Source organism: Hyperolius riggenbachi, chromosome 6 (genome assembly GCF_040937935.1).
Source record: "Hyperolius riggenbachi isolate aHypRig1 chromosome 6, aHypRig1.pri, whole genome shotgun sequence".
NCBI lineage: Eukaryota > Metazoa > Chordata > Amphibia > Anura > Hyperoliidae > Hyperolius > Hyperolius riggenbachi.
The window spans coordinates 173,817,365-173,839,951 of record NC_090651.1 but is presented as its reverse complement, the minus strand read 5'-3'; the positions used below and the strand labels follow the sequence as shown (position 1 = coordinate 173,839,951).

The 22,587-nt window shown below is 50.3% G+C and overlaps 1 protein-coding gene across 1 annotated transcript in view; it reads right to left on the bottom strand.

Annotated features, from left to right (window-relative positions):
- Nucleotides 1-12,734, bottom strand: part of HEBP1 (heme binding protein 1) — a 161,572-nt gene extending 148,838 nt beyond the window's left edge. Inside the window, exon 1 of the mRNA XM_068240228.1 lies at nucleotides 12,564-12,734. Within this exon, the coding sequence (XP_068096329.1) occupies nucleotides 12,564-12,572 (9 nt within the window). The 5' untranslated portion in view covers nucleotides 12,573-12,734. The remainder of the gene's footprint in view (nucleotides 1-12,563) is intronic.
- Between the last annotated feature and the right edge of the window lie 9,853 nt (nucleotides 12,735-22,587).

The following is a 22,587-nucleotide window of genomic DNA, read 5'->3' as shown; positions in this document are numbered from 1 at the left end:
AGACGAGAGCGCTTCTCGGTGACCACGCCACCGGCCGCACTGAAGCACCTCTCAGACAGCACGCTGGAAGGGGGGCAAGACAATACCTCCAGGGTGTACTGCGCAAGCTCCCTCCAGATGTGCAAGCGCTCCACCCAGTACTCCATGGGGTCCACAGGCTCCTCGCTGCCGGTGTCAAGCCCACTGAAGGACCCCATTTAGTCGGCAACCATCCGGATAATTCGCTGGCTGTGACTCTCAGCGAAGGTGGCTGCTGCACGTACCTCCTCTCTCGGCTGCTTTACCATCATGTAGAACACCTGCCTCAATGACAGCAGGTCTCCTGGGGACCTGACGCTGCTGCTGGCCGCAGGCACCGGCTGCTGTGCTGGCTGCTGGACATGGACAGAGGGGGTGGAAGGCAGGGGGAAGGCTTCCTCCAGTCGCCGAACAAGGATCTACTGCAACTCCCTTGCTCGCTGCTCACGGTCTCTGGCAGGCAGAGACTGATCCCACCTCCCCCTCAGCCGTGAGTCCAGGATCATGCTGATGCAGGAATCCTCCCTTGCTTGCATCTGCTTGACCCTGGGGTCTGTGTGCAGGCAGTGCAGCATGTGAGCTACCATGGGGAACAGGGTGGACCGTCCAACAGAGACATCAGGGTTAGCGTCCTCCTCCTCCTCTTGCCCCTGAGCCTCTTCCTCCTCTCTCCACCCTCGCACCACTGCTGCTGCGCTCCGATGTCCCCCCCCCTCAGCAGCAACGTCCAGCACCTCCAACTCCTCCTCCTCCTCATCCTCCTCCAGGGACTCAAATACCTGCGGAGCAGTGGACTGCGCAGGTGGCTGCTGTTCCAGCTGCTTCATGGCCTCCTCTCCCAAATCCAGCAAATCGCCAAGTGCCCTGTCCAGCAGACAAACAAAGGGCACCCACTGGCAGAGGGATGCCCATTGTTCACTCACCAGGTTGGTTCCATGCAGGAAGGGAGCCAACACCAAGCAGATCTGCTGCATTTGCCCCCATTATGTTGGTGAGGAGCTGGAGTTTGGTGGTGCTGCTGCCGGTGCCGGCGACAGTGACATCAAAGATGTACCGGTTGACAGCCCTCCTCTGCTCAACCAGCCGCTCCAACATCGCCAGGGTGGAGTTCCAGCGAGTTGGCACATCTATGATGAGGCGGTGTCGTGGCAGGCCCTCCATCTGCTGGATGTCTGCCAGTTTGGCTGCGGCAGCTGCTGATGCTGATTTGCGGAAAGCACGTACAATCTTCCGCGCCACTTCTAACAGCTACTGCATCCCCTGGTAGGTGCGCAATAACTTTTGCACCACCAGGTTCAGGACGTGGGCCAAGCAAGGGACGTGGAGCAAGTCTCCCCTGCTGATGGCAGCCAGCAGGTTGGCGGCATTGTCGGACACCACCAATCCCACAGTGAGGCCTCTGGGGGACAGCCACATCCTCTCCTGCTCCCTGAGGTACCGGAGCACGTTGGCTGCTGTCAAGCAGTTTTTCCCCAGGCTTTTCATCTCCAGCAGCGCTTGGCAGTGGCGGGCCTTCACGCTGCTGTTCAGATGGGATCGCATGGCGGCGGGAGCTGCTGCTTCTCCCCTGACCCCGCGCGGTGGCATCAAATACTGGGCGACTGGTGCCGCTGCTGCCGCTGCTGCACCCGAGGGTGGACCTGCTGCTTCCTTGCTCTGGCTTTCCACCAGGCTGACCCAATGGGCCGTAAAGGACAGATAGTGGTCGGTCCCAAAACAGCTGCTTCATGAATCCATGGTGACGTGGATCCGTGCACTCACAGCGTGATCGCGCGTGCGGACCACGTTCGCCATGGCAAAGCGGTGCAGTGCTGGGGTCGCCCTGCAGGAGAAGTAGTGGCGGCTTGGGACTTGCCACTCCGGGATCCCAACCTGCAGCAGCACACTCATGTCACTCCCCTCCTGCACAAAGGAATATGGCAGAAACTAGGAGCACAAGGGCCGGGCAAGCAACCTGTTCAGCACCCGGATGAGCCTGTGGGCGGGAGGCAGCACCTTGGTCACACCGGGAAATGAGTCGCTGAGCAGGGTCTGGCGGCGTTGGACTGGGTGCCCAGTTACTGCTACAGTTAGTTGTTGCTCCTGCTGCTGCTGCTGGATGGGCAGGAGGGTCGAATGCTGCTGCTGCTGAAATCTGAGCAGTGGCTGTCTGGGTTTGACCACTGCCTGCGCCACTCCCCATCAGCTTCTGATACTCAGTAAACTCATCCAAATGTCTTCTCTCTAAGTGGGTCTGCAGGCACGAGGTACCCAACTTGAGCAGATCGAGACCTCTGCTGAGCCTGACACCGCAACTTTTGCAAATTGCACGTGTCGCGTCCACTGGGCACTTGGTGAAGTACCGCCAGACTGGGGACTTCAACCTGCTCTTTGAGCTTGAGGGCTGGGGTTTTTTGGTGCCCTTGGAGGATTGTGCCTTTTTTGGTTTGGTTGGAGGTTTGCTGCGGGTGGTGGTAGCGGCTGAAGCAGCAGGCTGTGGCTCCTGCCTTCCATGCCCTGTGCTGGCCGCCTTGCTGCTGCCGTGCCTCTGCGCCAGAGACACCTCCTCCACCGATGACGAGCTGCCTTCAACCAACTGTGCTGGTGGTACTGCTGGCACACAGGAAGGATGCAGCAAGTCATCATCATCATCCCCAAACATATCCTGTGAGCCCGCCTCAACCAACTTCTCTACGCCAACATCCCCTGCATCACGCCTCTCCTCCTCAGCGCCAACAACAAACAGCTGCACCTCTAACTCCTCCTCCTCCTTGCATGGCCCCGTCATCTCCACCTCAAACTGCTTCAAAACATCCCTGTACATGGTCACAGTCTCTGGGGAGAAGAGCGAGCTCAGTGAGGGCAGGCTGGTCGATTGTGCCTCTGCTCCCTCCTCCACAACTATGCGGTCAGTGGCTGGCGGCGGACCAGTCCCAGACCTGCTGCTGCTGGCAGTGGCTCCTGCAATGGCGCTGCCTCTCCTGGTGGTGCCTCGCCCTCTACCTCTGCCAGTCATTGTGCAATATACAAATACAGTACCAAAAAATGTAGAAGAGGGCGGGAAAGGGTGTAAACTTTAATAAAGTCTGTGTTGGTGGTGACTTGGTGGTGTTGCTGGTGGTGGTGACTGGTGTTGAGTGACAACAAAAAATGAAAGTTTTTTTTTATTTTTATTTAAATAGTAGTATTAAATAGTAGTAGTACCACTACTAACAGCAGTAGTGTAGTATACTACAGTACTAAATAACTCATGTGACGGACAGTAACAATTAAAGTCGGACACACACGGTCAGACGCAATTAATCAATAGGGATGGGAAGGTGACAGTCACAGGTCACTCACAACGGATGCTGGCCTGTGAGGTAACTAACTATTATTTATTACACAGTACAGAAGCTAATAAAATCACACAGGGGTGCAGCTAAGGTTTTTGTGGCCCCAAGCAGACTGCAGGCTGAGGCCCACAACCTGAGGCGCGCTCGAAAAATGGGTGTGATCATTGCACGGGAAAGTGGGCGTGGCATGACATGTGGGTGGGGCCAGGGTGTGGCCATGACATGTGGGTGGAGCCAACTGCATGATGCTTACATGTCAATATGGACCAAAAAACACCCCAAAACATTTCAATGTAGAAAGCGGTAGACTTGACCCCCCCGCCCCCCCTCCCATAAAAAAGAAAAAAAAATACATAAGTAGGACATTAGACTATGGTAGGGATTAGATGGTGAGCTCCTCTAAGAGCAGTCAGTGACAAGGCTATGTACTTTGTAAAGTGCTGCACAAGAGGTCACGGCGGTAGTAATGCACTAGCACAGAACGCTGTGATATGCAGGAGCAAACACGGCCAAGCATGCACAACAGAGCACACAGCCAGCCCAGTACACCAGCCCCAAGCCTGATCACAGCCAAAAGTATAGGCGCCAAGGTACGTCAGTGCAAAAAATGGGCATGGTCATGACGTCATGTGAGCGGGGCTAACTAATGTAACGCATAACAGTGAGGCGGCAGGCCAGAGTTTCCTCCCACAACAGTTAGGCAAAGTTACTCTAAGGCTCCCTGCACACTGCAAATCCGATTTGCGATTCCTATTTTCCCTGAATGCTAGCAACAGAATAACGCAGAAAAAACACAGCATGCAGTAACGATTAAAAATCGGAATCACATGCAGTGTGCAGGGAGCCTAAGAGTAATTAGATATCATTCCACAAACTATAAGGAAGCAGTGTTTCTGCCATGATGTGGTGAGAAAGAAGATTTGCATCATGGATGTGCAGATGATAAATCAGCAGAAACTGCTATTTATTAGCATACCATTTAGTAATCATGAGATGACAAAAGAATGTCAAATGCTGCAACAATGATCCCAAAGCAGCAAATGTAGCCAACCATGACCATCAAGTAATAAATGCAGCAACCATTACCTCTGACATATAAACTGCAACAACCGTTACCTCCGACACATCAAATGCAAGAACCATTACCTCTGACACATGATATGCAACAACCAGGGCTGTGGAGTCGGTACAAAAATCTTTCGATTCCGACTCCTCAGTTTATGAAACCACGACTCCCGACTCCAACTCTGACTCCGGGTACCCAAAATGGCTCTGACTCCTCGACTCCGACTCCTTAGTCTAATACTTAACAGGGCTGTGGATTTTGTACAAAAATCATCCGAATCCTGACTCCGACTCCTCAATTTATGAAATCAACGACTCCAACTCCGGGTGCCCAAAATTTCCCCCACTCCTCGACTCCATAGCCCTGGCAACAACCCCTACTTCTCACACATGATATGCAAAAACCTTACTTCCGGCACATAAGCAACAACTATTACCTCCAATACATGAAATGCAAGAACCATTACCTCTGAAACATGATATGCAACAACCCCAACTTCCGACAAATGAATGCAGCAAATGATTTCCCTAACACATGGAATACAGCAAACGTTACTTTTGACATATGAAATGCATCAAATCGGAAATTAGGCAAATATTACCTCCCACACATTAAAATTCAGTAAGCATTATCCATCCACACATGAAAAATACACATATAAAAATGCAGCAACTGTTACCTTAGACATAATTTAATTAAATGTTCTGGCCCGCTGGGTGCTGGCGGGATGGAGCTGCTGAGTGGGGTGGGATAGTGAAACTGGATGCGGCTCAGAGGGTGGCATTGCCTGGAAGGGGAGGAGGATGACACTAGTTGGGGAGGAGGATGACACTAGGTGGGGAGGAGGATAACACTGGGTGGGGAGAGGGCGACACTGACTGGATTGGGAGGTGGGTGATACTAATGGGGTGTGGAGGAGGGTGACAGACACTAAGTGGGGAGGAGTGTAATAGGTAGGTGTCCCAGTAAAGGTAGCTAGGCGTAAATAGGCGCCCCCGTAGGTAGCTAGGCATAGGTAGGTGCCCCCGTAGGTAGCTAGGCGTAGGTAGGTGCCCCATAGGTAGGTAGGTGCCCCATAGGTAGCTAGGCGTAGGTAGGTGCTCCATAGGCAGCTAGGCATAGGTAGGTGCCCCCATAGGATGCTAGGCATAGGTAGGTGCCCCCATAGGTAGCTAGGCGTCGGTAGGTTCCCCCTGCAGGTAGCTAGGCGTAGGGAGGTGCCCCACTGGTAGGTAGGCGTAGGTAGGTGCCCCCATAGGTAGCTAGGTGTAGCTAGGTGCCCCTATAGGTAGCTAGGCATAGGTAGATTCCCTCATAGGTAGGTAGGTGCCCCATAGGTAGGTGCTCCATAGGCAGCTAGGCATAGGTAGGTGCCCCCATAGGCAGCTAGGCATAGGTAGGTGCCCCATAGGTAGCTAGGCGTCGGTAGGTGCCCCTGTAGGTAGCTAGACGTAGGGAGGTGCCCCCATAGGTAGCTTGGTGTAGCTAGGTGCCCCTATAGGTAGCTAGGCGTAGGTAGGTGCCCCATAGGTAGCTAGGCATAGGTAGGTGCCCCCTGTAGGTAGCTAGGCGTAGGTAGGTGCCACATAGGTAGCTAGGCGTAGGTAGGTGAACCATAGGTAGGTAGGAGTCCCAGTATAGGTAGCTAGGTGCCAGAATAGGTAGTTAGGCATAGGTAGGTGGCCCATAGGTAGCTAGGTGTAGGTAGGTGCCCCATAGGTAGCTAGGTATAGCTACGTGCCCCTATAGGTAGCTAGGCGTAGGTAGGTGCCCCATAGGTAGGTAGGTGCCCCCATAGGTAGATAGCTAGGCATAAGTAGGTGCCCCCATAGATAGCGAGCGGACAGGGAGCAGGGGTATAAGGCAGACAGGCGGGCAAGGAGAGTGGTGGCTTTGCCGGGAGTCATGCACCATTTGTACTTCCGGTTCCTGCAGTCCATGTGGAACGCAGAACCGGAAGTATGCGGCGCATACACCCGGCTTCATGGAGGGTGGGCAGAGCAGTGGGCGGGGGCGGAACTAAAGCGGCCAAGCAGCCGCTCTATTGGTGGGTGGGCACTGGGCAGGGACAGAGCCTTCCCCTCGCCGGAGTCTGCCCGCCCCCTGAGCCCAAGTAGCAAGCAGCCGCTGTGGCTGCGGAAGGACGGTGACGGTGTGACGTCATGACGACGTCACGGAGACTCCGAGGCCCCTAAAAACATGAGGCCCCAAAAAACATGAGGCCCCAAGCAGCCGCTTGGTCTGCTTGGTGCCTGGCGGCGTCCCTGAAATCACACACTAACAGTGGAAAAAATTAACTGAACGGGTAGTAGTAGTAGTAGTAGTAGTAGTAGTTGTAGTAGTACGCAGGTAACTATTAAATCCCTAGCGTACTACAATAACTAAGTCAGCGGCAGACAGTTAGTGTCAATTAAAGTCGGTGACACACGGTCAGACGCAATCAATCAATAGGGTCGGACAGGTGACAGTCACAGGTCACTCACAACGGGTGCTGGCCTGTGAGGTAACTAACTATTATTTATTACACAGTACAGAAGCTAATAAAATCACGCACTAACAGTGGCACTGGCAGCAGGCAATGCATTGTAATTCTTTATTAAAAAGACTGCAACTTATATACAAAAATTACAAAAATAACCAAATAAATAACAAAAACATTAGGCTAACCGCATTAAGTACCTTAGTACTTTTAGGCTCTAATAAGTCCATACCTGCAAGAACTGGAAAAAAAATGTGGCTTCAATATATACACAATTTAATCCATTTTAAATTTATACTTGAAGAACCGAAGACTTCAACTTAAATCTTGCCACCTGGGCTTACTATACATTATATTACAACACTATTATACACTTTACATTACAGCAAGACAGACTAAGCAACCTTACTCCACCTTATGCTTGCAAACCATTTCTCAAATTTAGATCATCTAGCTAAGTGAAGAGAAAAAGAAAGCTCACCAAAGAAAAGGTTTGGCCAAGTCATGGAGGCTTAATGTTCCGCCAAAGCAGACACCATTCCCTCTGACTCAACCTTCCTTCCTCAAGACCTCGAATTTTCCCAACCTCACCAATAATGCCATGCACCACCACCTGGACAGGGAGGACTTTCTGATGGATCGCAATTTGACACCGTGCATTCCAAGTGTAATACCGAATCACTAAGCTAACTAAAAACAAAGTGTCCAAATTAAATGACCCCCGGTTATTGAATGACCCATATGTCCATTCCGCGCAACTAAGCCGCTCTAAGAAAGTAATACCTAAAGCCCTACCCACCTGTTTATATAGTTCCTTCTTAAAGGAACAGTCCACCAGGAAATGGTCCATGGTCTTCTCCACACCTCCACACTCCTCATGAGGACAACCACGATCCCTATCCCCAATGAACTTCAAGTTTCCTCTAACAAAGAGTCTGCCATGAAAGGAAAGCCAAGCCAGGTCCCTGAATTTGTTAGGAATCCTAGGAGAACATAGCAAGCGCAAACCCTTCTCCATAATTGGGCTTGGGCAATCTCTCAGGGCCAATGGGTCTTGAAAGAAGGTCTCAATCACTCTCTCCTCCAGGGCTTTCCTAGGGATTGAAGTGATCTCCTCCCTCGTCAGTTCCCATTGCCTCATCACTTTCAGACACGGTGCAACATAGGCCGGAGGATAATCAGGACCAGCTCTCAGTCTTTTCACCAAACCACCACTTTCCCATTGCCTGAGAAAAGGCTTAAACCAGGACTGGAAAATACCCGTCCATCCAGGCAGTTCCGCATACATTTTAACAAGATTGTGCTTAATAAATAACAGAGAAAAGAAAACCACTGGGTTGACCATACCTAAGCCACCCTTCTGCCTTGATTGATAAGTGACATTCCTCCTAACGTGGTTCATCTTATTTCCCCAGAGCATCTGGAAAAACAAGCTGTAAATTCTTGTATGAAGAGACACTGGCAAAATACAGACAAAACTCACATACTCTGGCGATTGACTTTCAGAGAAAGGATTGACATAATCAAGACCTATCTGATTCCAATCATGTTGTATGTGAGTTTTGTCTGTATTTTGCCAGTGTCTCTTCATACAAGAATTTACAGCTTGTTTTTCCAGATGCTCTGGGGAAATAAGATGAACAACCTTTCCAGCGGACCACCTTAGCCTCGGCACATTTTAGTCTGCTTTCACAATTTTGGTGACCATAATCACCCAGGCCAAATTCTATGCCAAGTATTTTAATCTTTTCCTTTGGTGCTGGAAAAGAGACCAGAAGCAAGAAGCTCTCATTTTCCTTACCCATCCAGAAAGCCTCACATTTGTCCTGATTGATATTGGAACCTGATGCCAACGAGTAACGGGCAATCTCTGCACAAACGCCTTCTGCCTCCTCCTGTCCAGAGACCACCACAGTCACATCATCAGCATAGGCCACAACCTTGAGAGGTGGCACACCAGCAATGCCTGACGGCACCCCACACAAAGCTCCACCCTCAATCCTCCGTATGAAAGGATCAATGGCAAAAGCATATAGCAGGGGACTCAAGGGACACCCCTGGCGCACCCCTGATCTAACCTCAAATGTCTGTCCAACCCAACCATTGACAAGCGGGATACTTTCAGCACCTTTGTACAAAACTTTCAGTCAATTGATAAACCTCCCCGGCAGACCATACTTACTAAGGAGCATCCACAGATACTCATGATTGACACGATCAAAAGCTTTTGCCTGATCCAATGCCAGTAAGTACTTTCCCCAACCAGCAGCCTTGCACCTCTCCAGAATCTCCCGGACCGTTCATACGGCTGAAAAAGTGCTCCTCCCCTGAACAGAACAATGCTGCTGGCGAGAAAGCACCTCATTTGCCACCTGGCTCAGATGCCAAAAAATTATTTTAGCCAGAATCTTTCGATCAACATTGAGAAGGCTGATGGGCCGCCAATTCTCAATCATTGAAGAATCTTTACCCTTTGACAGAAGAATAACTGCTGATTCTCTCATAGAGGGAGGAAGCTCATCCTCTGCAAGGCTGCGATTGTAAACCTCTGCTAACTCAGGAGCCAGAATGTCTTTGAAGACTTTATAAAACTCCGCCGTCAGTCCATCTGGACCCGGAGTCTTCTTAACAGCAAGACATTCTATGGCTTTCACCACTTCCTCAGCAGAAATTCTTTCCGTCAAAAACGTAAGGGGAACATCTACATTTTCTAGTCCTGGAATATTACACAAGAAAGACTCCATCACTGTCTCATCAAGAGGTCTGCTACCCAACAGTTCAGCATAAAAGGATCTCACGATTTCCAGAATCCCTGCTCTGGACTGCACCAGAGATCCTGTACTATCCTTGAGACCATAGATGACCTTAACTGCTACACTTTGTTTGCAATTCTGATAAGGGTCCGGCGAGTGACTTTTACCGTAATTCCTTTCCAGAAGCAAAGAAGCATGCCGGTCATACTGACTCTTGCGCAACAACTCCTTGAGCCTTTTGATCTCCCCAGGATCACCATCCCCCGAGACAGCGATTTCAAGTTTCCGCCTCAGACGCTGGTAGGTAACATATCTACCAAAAGCTCTCTTTTTTGCTATGTTCTTAAAAAAAGACCTACTGCCCGCCTTTTGACCATCTCCCACCACTCAGACCCACTGCTGCAACAGTCCAGCAAAGTAACCTGTGCCTGAAAAAAAAACCTGAAAGATTGTCTTACACTTTCCTCTTTCAACAGCAACGAATTTATTCTCCAGATACCCTTTCCTTTTGGAGGGACATCTGCAACATTCAACACCACAGATAGAATACAGTGATCAGAGAACTCCACCACCTGCACCTTTGGAGATGAGGAGGCAGTGCTCTCCTTAACAAAAAACCTATCTATCCTACTCCTACGTTCTCCACTGAAATAAGTGAACCCTGTGTCATCTGGAGTGTGTTTTATATGCACATCTACCAGACCAGCATCCCTAACCATATTATTCAAAAAGTTACTGTCGTAGCCCAGGCGGGTCTTGGTACCTCTCCTGTCCCTTAGCCTGACTACAGTATTGAAATCACCACCAAAGACCACCTCCTGGGCTGTAAACAGAAATGGCTTGATCTCTGTGAAGAGGCGCTTCCTCTCTCTCTCAGATTGAGGCCCATAGATGTTAATCAGTCTCAAATCCTGCCCCCTCACAGAGACGTCCATGACCAAGCATCGCCCCATCTCTACCTCACTTACCCGCCGGAAAGTTACCATGTCGGTCTTAAAAAGGACCGCCACCCCAGTGTAAGGCTCAGTCGCAAGAGACCAGTAAGAGGGACCATGGTGCCAATCCCTCTTAGCCTCATGAATGTCACCCAGCGTTTGCAACCTGGTCTCCTGCAAAAATAAAATGTCTGCATCAAACTGACCGAGAAAAAATATGGCTTCCCTACGAGCACTTACAGATCTCATACTGGAAACATTAATGGTTGCCAGTTTTAAAGGGGGGGGGGGGAACCTCCATCAGAGTAAATGAAAGAGATTGCCTAGCCTTCCTTAAACTGCACCCCCCACCTCCCTACTAGAGGATACCTCCATATCTACAGTTACCCCAACACCATCAATTTCTTTCTTTACATCACTATTTACAGCATTATCATCAGACATATCAGACTGGCCAGATAATACATCAAATTTATTTTTCACAGGAAAAGATTTTTTTCCTTTTCATCTCTTCCAACTTCTCATTAGCTTTTTTCTCTGTCACAATTTTCCTTCCCTCTTTCCTTCTTTCCTTTGCAGATTTTACTTCTATAAATTTTTCTGTCTCCTCCACCTCCCCACTTTGTTTATTCCTCCCCCTCCCTCTAGCTACACCCTCCGGCTTTGTCTCCCTTGGGATTTTGGCGCTACCCTTTTTCCCTTTCTCACCATCCTCCCCCTTTTCAGCTTCAGGAACTTTGTCAGAAGTAATTTCTTCTCTTCCCGGGAAACATCTTTATACATAGAAAAAATATTTTTCCCTTTACCAGGGGTGGCAATTTTAAAAATTGTCTCAGCTCCCAAGGCCACCTCCGGCATCTTTACAACCACCGGAACCAGGGAAGGGGGAGGGGAAGGTGGAGGCATCGATTTCCGCACAGACAAAAAGGGTGGTACAACATCCTGAGACTCCAAGGCGGCAGACTTTGAGTGTGACGGTCCACTATCAGTGGCCTCCTCCTCTCCCTTTTCCTCCAAGATTTTTTCCATCTCTTTAACAATCTCCTCATCCACATTGGCCCATGCTTCAGGGCACTGCAAAGACGGATGACCCAGCTTAAGACAGATACTGCAACGAATGTCTTTGCAGTCCTTTGCTAAGTGCCCTAAAGCATGGCAACGCGAACATTTTACCTCCTTACAAGAAATGCTATAGTGGCTGCGAGAGCCACACTTACAACATGCACGAGGCTGCCCCTGATAATAGACCGTCACTCTGTCTTTTCCGATAAAGACAGACGTAGGGATATGTTTAACCACGTTCCCCACCCTGTCCAATCTCACCATCAGCTCCCATCCTCCCCCCCAGATCCCGAACTCGTCCATAACCTTTTTTGGCTCGTTCAACGGTTTCCCATAGTTCTTTAGCCAAACCATGAGGTCATGCATAGGAATGGACTCGTTCGGGACCACGATTGTCACCCTTTTGTCCACCAGACACAGACTGGGGAACCAAACCAGCCCACTCCTTACTTGCCTTCCAAGTTTTTTCATACTTCTCCCAGAATGTGTCCAAGCCGGTCGGGGACAAAAAGCTGACATTGAAAAAAGAGGGGCGCTCTCAGAGGCCAAAATGGCATAAAAATCCACCGCCTTGAAGCCCATCTTCAGCAGTAGCTGAATAAATGTTTTCCTTGTATAAGTCACACTATCACCTCTCTTATAACTCACTCTCACAACATTCCTTCTGTTACTGGCTGACTGACCAGCCACATCATATGCAGACTGTCTTGCACCTTCACTGCTCACTGTTTGCTTTAGCATACTTGCATATGACACATTTTTCACTCCAGCAACAGGCAACACACTTTGATTGTTCACAGGCTTTTTAACAGAGGAATTGGGAACTCCTCCCTCCCCCTGCACTCTTTCTTCACTCAATACAATCTCCCTTTCCAAACCATCCTCTCTTCTCCTTTTTGCTGCCTGTACAAGCCCCTTTGCAGTAATGCCCTTTACCTTATCCATGCTGTCTGTGTTCAGGGCAGTGCTAGATGACTCTGCCCCATCCTCAATGCCTCCACCTTTCTTCACCTGATCGATCCTGGCTGTATGACTCCTTGGGGCAGCATCAGATGACGCTGCCCCACCAGCAACACTTCCTGCAATACCAGCCACAGCCTGTGGCTGGCTAGCTGAACCGGAAGTGACTTGTGGGGTCACTCTGACATCACTTCCTGTTTTGATCTGCCCGTCCTGTGCCTGTTTTGCTGCAACTGGGGGTTTAGGAGAGCTCTGCCCACCTGCAGGCACCTCTGCAGATGCTCCCTCAGCCCCAGCAACACCCAAAACTTGCCTCTGCACGCTATTTTCGTCGCCCCCGTTAGGCCACGCTCCTTGTCGTTAGGCCACGCCTCCCACGCCGAATCCAGGCCCCAGCGCCATCTTGGGTGAGGGCAAAGTTTGCCCATAACCATTATTTGACAAAACTTGTGTATTGCACACAGGGGAATGACTGACAAGGTAAGGATTTGAAACAGTTGGGAAATTCACACTGGGAAAAAGGTTTGGGGATACATTGGGAAAGGAGGAAGGGGGTTGGGATAAGGACATACTCTGCTGCTGAAAAAATGGGTTACCGTATATACTCACAAGCAAGCTGAATTTTTGACCCCCAAAAAGTGGGTCAAAAGTTGGGGGGTCGGCTTGCTTGCGAGTGTGTAAAAAAAATGAAGCCCCCCTCCGCTTCCCCGCTCCCGCCGCTGCTATTACCTTAGCTCGGCGCCGCTTCTATTCCCCTGTCCTGCTCGTATAATCCACAGCAGCGCGCCCCACGGCTGCTGCTGTGATGAGGGAGCCGTAGAGAGAGAGAGTGGTTCCCATAGTAACGGCGATACACATCGCCGCTACAGGAAGCCGCTCTCTCTACGGCTTCCTCCCTCATCACAGCAGCCGCCGTGGGGCGCGCTGCTGTGGATTATACGAGTAGGACAGGGGAATAGGAGCAGCGCCTAGCTAAGGTAATAGCAGCGGCGGCCACGTTGGGGGGGGGGGGGTTTGGGGATGCATGGGAGAACTTCACTATACTACCTACGCTGGGCACTATACTAGCTATACTGGGGCACGTTACTAGCTATACTGGGCACTATTGTGGGCACTATACTAGCTATACGGGGGCACGTTACTAGCTATACTGGGCACTATACTAGCTATACTGGGGCACATTACTAGCTATACTGGGCACTATACTAGCTATACTGGGGCACGTTACTAGCTATACTGGGCACTATACTACCTACGCTGGGCACTATACTAGCTATACTGGGGCAGGTTACTAGCTATACTGGGCACTATACTACCTACGCTGGGCACTATACTAGCTATACTGGGGCACGTTACTAGCTATACTGGGCACTATGCTGGGGCAAGTTACTAGCTATACTGGGCATTATACTAGCTATACTGGGCACTATACTAGCTATACTGGGGCACTACCTACCCATACTGGGCAGTATACTCGCTATACTGGGCACTATACTGGCTATACTGGGGCACTACCTACCCATACTGGGCACTTTACTAGCTATACTGGGGCACCACCTACCCACACTGGGCACTATACTATCTATACCGGGACACACTGGGGGGGGGATCACACGGACAGCATTTCCTACCCCCGGCTTATATGAGGGTCAATCATTTTTCCTGGTTTTCCAGGTAAAAGTTGGGGGGTCGGCTTATATGCGGGTCGGCTTGTTTACGAGTATATACGGTATTCATACTGTTTGCAAGACTTTGATACTGTATATTAGGATACATCCCATATTGCTGCAACTGTCCAGGGAAATGTTGCACATTTTGACCATACATGTGGAGGGAAAAAATTGTTAAAGCCCTGTTGCATAAAGTTTGAATTAGCAGTCTCCTGCACAACTTGTGACTGCATACTGCTGTATCCAGCCATCACAGGTAATTCAGTTTCTTTCAAAACACCTGCATTCTACGCAGCACTTGGCTTCTCTCCTCCACTTGTGTCTTGCAAACTTTCATCCACTTTCCCAGTCTCCATTGCCGCAAACCGCCTTTGGTTTTTCAAACCTTCAGCAAACACACCACCACTTGCAATTAACTCCTCCAGTTGTTGCTTCTTCAGCTCTATCTGCTCTTGCAGCTTCAGTAGCTGCGGATTCGATTTTAAAAAAGCCGGTTTCCATGATTGACCGTACTTATTAATACGCTTTTTCAAGTCATATTGCATGGAGTCCAAAGTCTCCTGTAAAGTTTTGACACTCTTATGCCACTCCACAACATTACTCACAGTTCCACCTGCCATTGGAGCACTGTCTCTAGCTTCATGAGCCTCCATCCTGGAGGACAGGGATGCCTTCTCTGGACCCAGGCCCCCCAGAGCCGTCCAGCCCAGGGGAGCCCAAACCTCCACACACGAAGTCCTTCTCCCCTCCTCACACACTCAGCCTTGACAGGGTCCTAGGTCTCAGGCAGGAATCAAGGGAATTCACCCCAGCAGTCGGATTTGCTGGAGCTCAGCAGGAGAGATCCTCTCTCCTCGGCAGCCACACACACACTGACCTCCAAGGGGCGGGGCAATGCATAGTGTGGACCCTGGCGGTGGGACCACTGACAGCAGGAGGATAAATACAGCAGCAGTAGGAGGAGGAGTGACATGTGGCACTGGCAGCAGACAATGTATTGTGTGGACCCTGGCGGTGGGACCACTGACAGCAGGAGGATAAATACAGCAGCAGTAGGAGGAGGAGGGACGTGTGGCACTGGCAGCAGGCAATGTATAGTGTGTACCATGACGGTGGGACCACTGACAGCAGGAGGATAAATACAGCAGCAGGAGGAGGAGTGATGTGTGGCACTGGCAGCAGGCAATGCATAGTGTGGACCCTGGCGGTGGGACCACTGACCGAGGGAGGATAAATATAGCAGCAGGAGGAGGAGTGACGTGTGGCACTGGCAGCAGGCAATGCATAGTGAGGACCCTGGCGGTGGGACCACTGACAGCAGGAAGATAAATACAGCAGCAGTAGGAGGAAGAGTGACGTTGGTTGGCTGCTGTACTTTCATGTAGAACGCCTGCTGGCCGCAGGCACCGGCTGCTGTGATGGCTGCTGGAAAGGGACAGAGATGGTGGAAGGCGGAGGGAAGGCTTCCTCCAGTCACTGAACAAGGATCTCCTGCAACTCCCTTGCTCGATATTCACAGTCTCTGGCAGGCAGAAACTGATCCCACCTCCCCCTCAGCCGTGGGTCCAGGATCATGCTGATGCAGGCGTCCTCCCTCACTTGCATCCGCTTGACCCTGGGGTCTGTGCGCAGGCAGCGCAGCATGTGTTCTGCCATGGGGAACAGGGTGGGAGTGAATTGCTGCTGTGCTCCTGCTGCTGCTGCTACTGGATGGGCAGGAGGGTTTGCCGCTGCTGCTGTTGCTGAAATCTGTGCAGTGGCTGTCTGGCTCTGACCACTGCCTGCACCACTTTGCTCAGCTTCTCCAACTCACTAAAGTCCTCAAAATGTCTGATCTGTAAGTGGGTCTGCAGGCACGAAGTACCCAACTTGAGTAGATCGCGACCTCTGCTGAGCCTGACACCGCAACTGTTGCAAATTGCACGTGTCGCGTCCACTGGGCACTTGGTGAAGTACCGCCAGACTGGGGAATTCAACCTGCTCTTTGAGCTTGAGGGCTGGGGTTTTTGGGTGCCCTTGGAGGATTGTGCCTTTTTGGTCTTAGTTGGAGGTTTGCTGCGGGTGGTGGTAGCGACTGAAGCAGCAGGCTGTGGCTCCTGCCTTCCACGCCCTGTGCTGGCCGCCTTGCTGCTGCCACGCCTCTGCGCCAGAGATGCCTCCTCCTCCGATGACGAGCTGCCTTCAACCAACTGTGCTGGTGGTACTGGTGGCACATAGGAAGGATCCAGCAAGTCATCATCATCAACCCCAAGCATGTCCTGTGAGCCCACCTCAACCAACTCCTCTACCCCAACATCCCCTGCATCACGCCCCTCCTCCTCAGCGCTAACAACAAACTTCTGCACCTCAAACTACTCCTCCTCCTCCTTGGATGGCCTCATCATCTCCAACTCATACTTCTCCAAAACATCCCTGTACATGGTCACAGTCTCAGGGGAGAAGAGCGTGCTCATTGAGGGCAGGCTGGTTGATGGGGTCACCATGACCATGGCCTCAAGCGCTGGTGGAGGCCTGCTGCGGACCGGAGTGCTGGTGCTGGTGGCACTGATCTCGCTGGTGCTGGAGGCCTGGCTGGAAAAGGTGGCTTCCTGCCCCGCCATCATTTCCACCACAGCCTGCACCTGGCTCTCCCCAATGGGCTGTGGGCAACGACCCGTCTCAAAGATGTTGCGCCTCTGCTCCCTCCTCCCTGCGGTCAGTGGCTGGCGGCGGACCAGTCCCAGACCTGCTGCTGCTGGCAGTGGCTCCTGCAATGGCGCTGCCTCTCCTGGTGGTGCCTCGCCCTCTAACTCTGCCAGTCATTGTGCACTATACAAATACTGTTAAAAAAAAACTAGAAGAGGGCGGGAAAGGGTGTAAACTTTAATAAAGTCTGTGTTGGTGGTGACTTGGTGGTGACTAGTAGTATCAGTAGTAGTAGTAGTAGTACGCACGCAGGTAACTAAGTAAAAAACACCTAGCATACTACACTTTAAGTAAGTCATGCGGCAGACAGTCGGTGACAATTACAAACGGTCACACACGGTCAGACGCAATCAATCAATCAATAGGCTCGGGCAGGTGACAGACAGTCACAGGTCACTCACAACTGATGCTGGTGGTGGTGGTGGTGGCCTGTGTGTCTTGTAACTCTTATTTATTACACACTACAGATGATAATTAAATCACACAGTAACAATGAAAAAAAAATAAGTGAACGGGTCTAGAAGTGTAGTAGTAGACACTAGTAGTAGTATGCACGCAGGTAACTAAGAAACCCCTAGCGTGCTACACTATAAGTAAGTCGTGCGCTAGACAGTCGGTGACAATTACAATCGGTCACACACGGTCAGACGCAATCAATCAATCAATAGGCTCGGGCAGGTGACAAGTCACAGGTCAATCACAATGGATGCTGGTGGTGGTGGCCTGTGTGTGTTGTAACTCTTATTTATTACACACTACAGATTATAATTAAATCACACAGTATCAGTGAAAAAAAAAAAGTGAACGGGTACTAGTAGTATAGTAGTAGACACTAGTAGTAGTACGCACACAGGTAACTAAGTCAGAAACACCTAGCGTACTACACTGTAAGTAAGTCGTGCGGCAGACACTCGGTGACAATTACAATCGGTCACACACGGTCAGACGCAATCAATCAATCAATAGGCTCAGGCAGGTGACAGACAGTCACAGTTCAATCACAACGGATGCTGGTGGTGGTGGCCTGTGTGTGTTGTAACTCTTATTTATTACACACTACAGATGATAATTAAATCACACAGTAACAGTGAAAAAAAAAATAAGTGAACGGGGTACTAGTAGTAGACACTAGTAGTAGTACGCACGCAGGTAACTAAGAAACATCTAGAGTACTACATTATAAGTAAGGAGTGCGGCAGACTGTATACTGTGCTAGGCTAGTGTTAGTCTGTGTGCAGGCTAGGCCTGCTAGCCTAGGTAGCCTTAGCCTACTACTAGCTTAGGTAGGTTAGGGATTCTAGTTAGTTGTGTACTTAGTAGTACTATTTTAGTTAATTATTTATTACTGCTGCTGTCTGTTACTTTATTAGTTTCAGTACTGTGTTAGTTAGTTACTGACTGTACAGGCCACAACCAGCATCCGTTGTGAGTGACCTGTGACTGTCTGTCACCTGCCCGAGCCTATTGATTGATTGATTGCGTCTGACCGTGTGTGACCGATTGTAATTGTCACTGAGTAGTGACAATTACAATCGGTCACACACAGCCCAAGCGAGAGTGAAGCTCAACTGGGGGGTGGGGGTTCAAGAAAGGGTTGTTGTGGTTGTGAATGATCTCCCAGTCCCTGTGTTGCTGGGGACTGATTTGGGAAAGCTTGTGTCCTATTACGAACCTGCCACAACCGCCTTGTCGCTCACGGAAGGAGACGGAGCTTCTGCCCACCACCAGGTACTTTACACACTTGGGGGAGCACCAGGGGGAGGTGGGTTGAAGGTGCCCAGTTCAAGGGTACCGGGTTCAATAGTGCCTGCTTCAAAGGTACCTGAGTTTGATGTACAAACTGTCTGTTGTGATGAAGATGTAACTGTACCGGTGTTTAATGTACCAACTGTCTGTAACAAAAATGTGTCTGTACCTGTCATTGTCATTAAGGCATGTGTCAATGATGTGAAGAATGTCAATTATTGTACTGCTAATGCTTTGCCCGTACTAGCAGTCACCCAGGGTGCTGCAAGGGTTGTTGTGGGCTCAGTGCCGGACTCTTCGTTCAGTACTGACCCCAGAAGGGAGAACTTTCAGCCGCTGACTTCATGTGACATGAGCCATCTGGCTGGAACTGACAGCGCTGTATTCACAGCGGCGCTACAAAGTGATCCAAGCCTGGAGGCGCTCAGGCAGCAAGCCTCTGAGCCCCTCGAAGACGGGGCCACTTTCAAGGTGTACTGGGAAGGTGGGAGACTGTACAGCAAGGCTGTGCAGCCCACTAATGGTAGATCGCATGCAAATAACAAATGGCTTGTGGTCCCGAGTGCGTTCAGGGGACATGTGCTGAAATCCGCACATGGTAGTCCTATGACAGGGCACTCGGGTGTCCGCAAGACACTTGTCTGTATTCGGAAACAGTCTTATTGGCCCAGAATGAACAGGGATGTAGCAAAATACTGCGAAGCATGTGCCGTCTGTCAGGAGCTGGGAAGGTCCAGGAATTCCCGCGGGGTTCCCTTAGGTCCACAGCCACTTAGCAAAAAGCCTTTGCGTGGGCTGGCTGTTGACCTACCCGACCTACTGCCCATTTGTAAGCAGTCCTGGCAGATGCCATATCCGAATGCAGTGGCGCAAACGCCCTGTCCAGAAAGGTCCATGTCGGGTCAAGCCTGAGGGTAGCGGACCCTGACCTGTCCAGGTGAACCGAGCTGCAGGCTCCCAGGGGTTTTACCGCCGCACCGGCAGCTCGAGGACCAGCAGCCAGCTCAGCGGCAACGCCACAAATCTTGTAGATGCCTGGATGAAGCCTTTTTTCTTGTGGGGGGCTGTCACGGAACAGCCGTGAGAAACGCAGGTGAATCTGGAAGATTCGCCATCGATTTTCTGATCGCTTCCTGGTTAGACTTGTGCAGCGATCAGAAAATGACATTCCTTCATTTAAAAGACAGTTTTTTTATTTCCCTTGTACCAACTGGCAGGAAGCCTGGTGCCTGTGACTTGTTAATTAGCCAGAGGTGAAAAACTCAAAGTTTGTCCAAGCTGATCTCACACTCAGATGTTAATTAACAAACCAAAAGTCTTTTCAGAGCCAAGGGAGCTAGTCCCAGCATGAATGCAGACTTGCCGGAGCCATTCAGCCAGTTTAAGAAGTACATGGAGTTATGATTTTTAGCACATTTTAGGAATACTATTCATAGGAGAGATGTGAAAGTTATCTCATTCTGCTGGTCCGAATCTTGTGAATATTTTGATATTAAATTGGGGCCACTGATATAAACAGAACCCGAGGTATTCCACTATTTCGTAACCGGGCATGCAAACACGCCCAAGTTTGGTATCATATGAACTGGCATATTCTGAGGAATATGAATCGGTAATGGTCATGTGTGTGCGGAAAGCGTAAGCCGAGATATGACAAATGTCATATTTGGTGGGCATGGGAAACCCACCCAGGAGATTAACCGCCCCCTGTCCAGCCCTGAGACTTCACCCAAAGATGTACATTATTCAAAAGTGTCTGCGAAGGACTCCTCCCTCAGTCCTCCTGTGTACCATCACCTGATCAAGCCAGCCAGAGGACCATGTGGCTGTCGGCCATTTTCCTGAACTGAAATAAAGGACATTTCCCATGTGCTCAGATTTTCCCAGAAGGACATATTTCCACGAACTTAAAGTATTTTCTCCATTTTTATTTTCTATACTGTGTTATCATTTGTCTCTATAATTGTTGATTTTAACGATTTTCTGTATATATTAATTAATGTTGCATATTTAATAAATGACGCTAAAACGTCCTTTATTTATTCAGCTACCCTGCTATTCAGCCTCACAAACTGAACCCTGGTCTCTGAAGAGGCGCTACTATTGTTGCTAGCTAGAAAGAATGGAGTGTGTTTAACCGTTTTTATTTGCAGGTCTAGACTCAGCCAGTCAGTGGGCTCCTCTGTCCCATGGTAAAAGAGGTGGTGGCAGTTATACCCGGAAATAGTGTGTAATTTGTAATTACCGTAACTCACAGGCTCCCTTCTAGTTGGTCTGCTGCTTAAATTCCAGTGGTTTCTGCGCACTGATTACAACCACAGCTTGCATGGTCGGTGTGCTGAAACCGATTGGAAGGCATTTTGCGGTCCGGCCACTAGGGGTCCTGTGACATGCTTCTCAACCTGTGTGAGCACAGAGGCATCAAGATGGTGAGAGGCCAGACTAAGGAGCAGTTAAATCGTGCCCTCGAGGAGTATGATGAGGCAGAGCAAGCCCGCACTCCAACGCCAGCAGATGCAGCTCACAACACATCAGAGGAGGAATCGCTCCCACCACAGGATGCGAGTGGAGACGATGTCCTGGATGATCCACCTAACATGGAAATGGCATCTCTGGAAGCTGACCTACAGCTACTAGGCTCGGCTGATCCCGAACTGCGGCTAAAGTTGATTCTACTGCATCGACAGGCAGAGGAGGGAAGAGCTGAACGGCGACACCAGGCCGAGAGGGAAAGTGTGAGAATCCGCTCAGCTGCCTGCGCAGGCAGGCAGCCTTTTGACCATTGTTTAGGTTTGCTTGCTGCAGGACTCTGGAAAGGAGACCTTCTGTCAGTTGTGCAGCTTGTGTTGCTGAGGGATTTGCATACATTAGTCATGCAAATCCCTTACCTGCCTTCTTTTGATGACTGGCACTATAAAAGCATTCTGCTCCCAGAATGCTTTGCTGGACATTTCCCTTCCATGGTCTGTTCCTGATGGACACTGCTGGAGTGTCAGCCATTGCTATCTAGTATAGTTAATTCCTGGGGGTTGCTTTAGGCTCCCCTTCTAGTCCAGTCAGGTTGTATTATCTGTTTTGCCTGTTCCGTCTGTCTTGTGTTTGGATCGTACAAGCCCTAGCGTTAGCGGCTGTGGATCCTTCTGATTCAGTCTGGAGTGTAGGTTGGAACAGCGGTTGTTTCTGCCTACCTCATCTGTTCTGTCTGCCGTGTGTTTGGATCGCACTCGCCCTTGCGCCAGTGCTGTGGATCCTTCTGTTCTGTCTTCTGGGATCGCGCTAGCTACTTTTCGCTAGCGCTGGGGATCCTTCTGTTCTGTCTTCTGGGATCGCGCTAGCCACTTTTTCGCTAGCGCTGGGGATCCTTCTGTCGCTTGTCCCTGTTTTCGTGTGTCTGTCTTGTCTGCTGCGCTTGCTGGAGGCTCGGTGAGGTAACCGTTAAGCAAGCGCTCGTGTCCTCTGTTTCATGTTTGTCTGTTAATGGTTAGTTAGGCGTGCTTGTCTCTATTGTGCTTATCACGTGGAGACCGCGCATAACCGCGTGCACTGTTGCGAATGAGTGCGGTGTTCGCGGTTAGCTAGCGTTTGTTATTTTCCGTATCTCCTTATTGTATTATTTGCTGTGCCTTTGCTACTCTCGTGCTCCGCCTTGCTGTAACCTTGTGTCACGTCTGGCGATCGCACCTCTTGCGATCGCGTTCCTGCTTCTTATCTGCTGTGGTGTGTGCACAGTCGCGGGTTGGCGACTAATTTTATGCACACACACACAATCTGTCTCTGTGCTCACTCTCAATCGCTTCTCTTGCGATTGCGTTTCTTCCCTTCGTACAATTCCTGTCTGGCGTGTGTGGTAGGGCAGAGGAGCTGTTCCTCTGCACTCCACAGCTCCACCTGCCGACAGG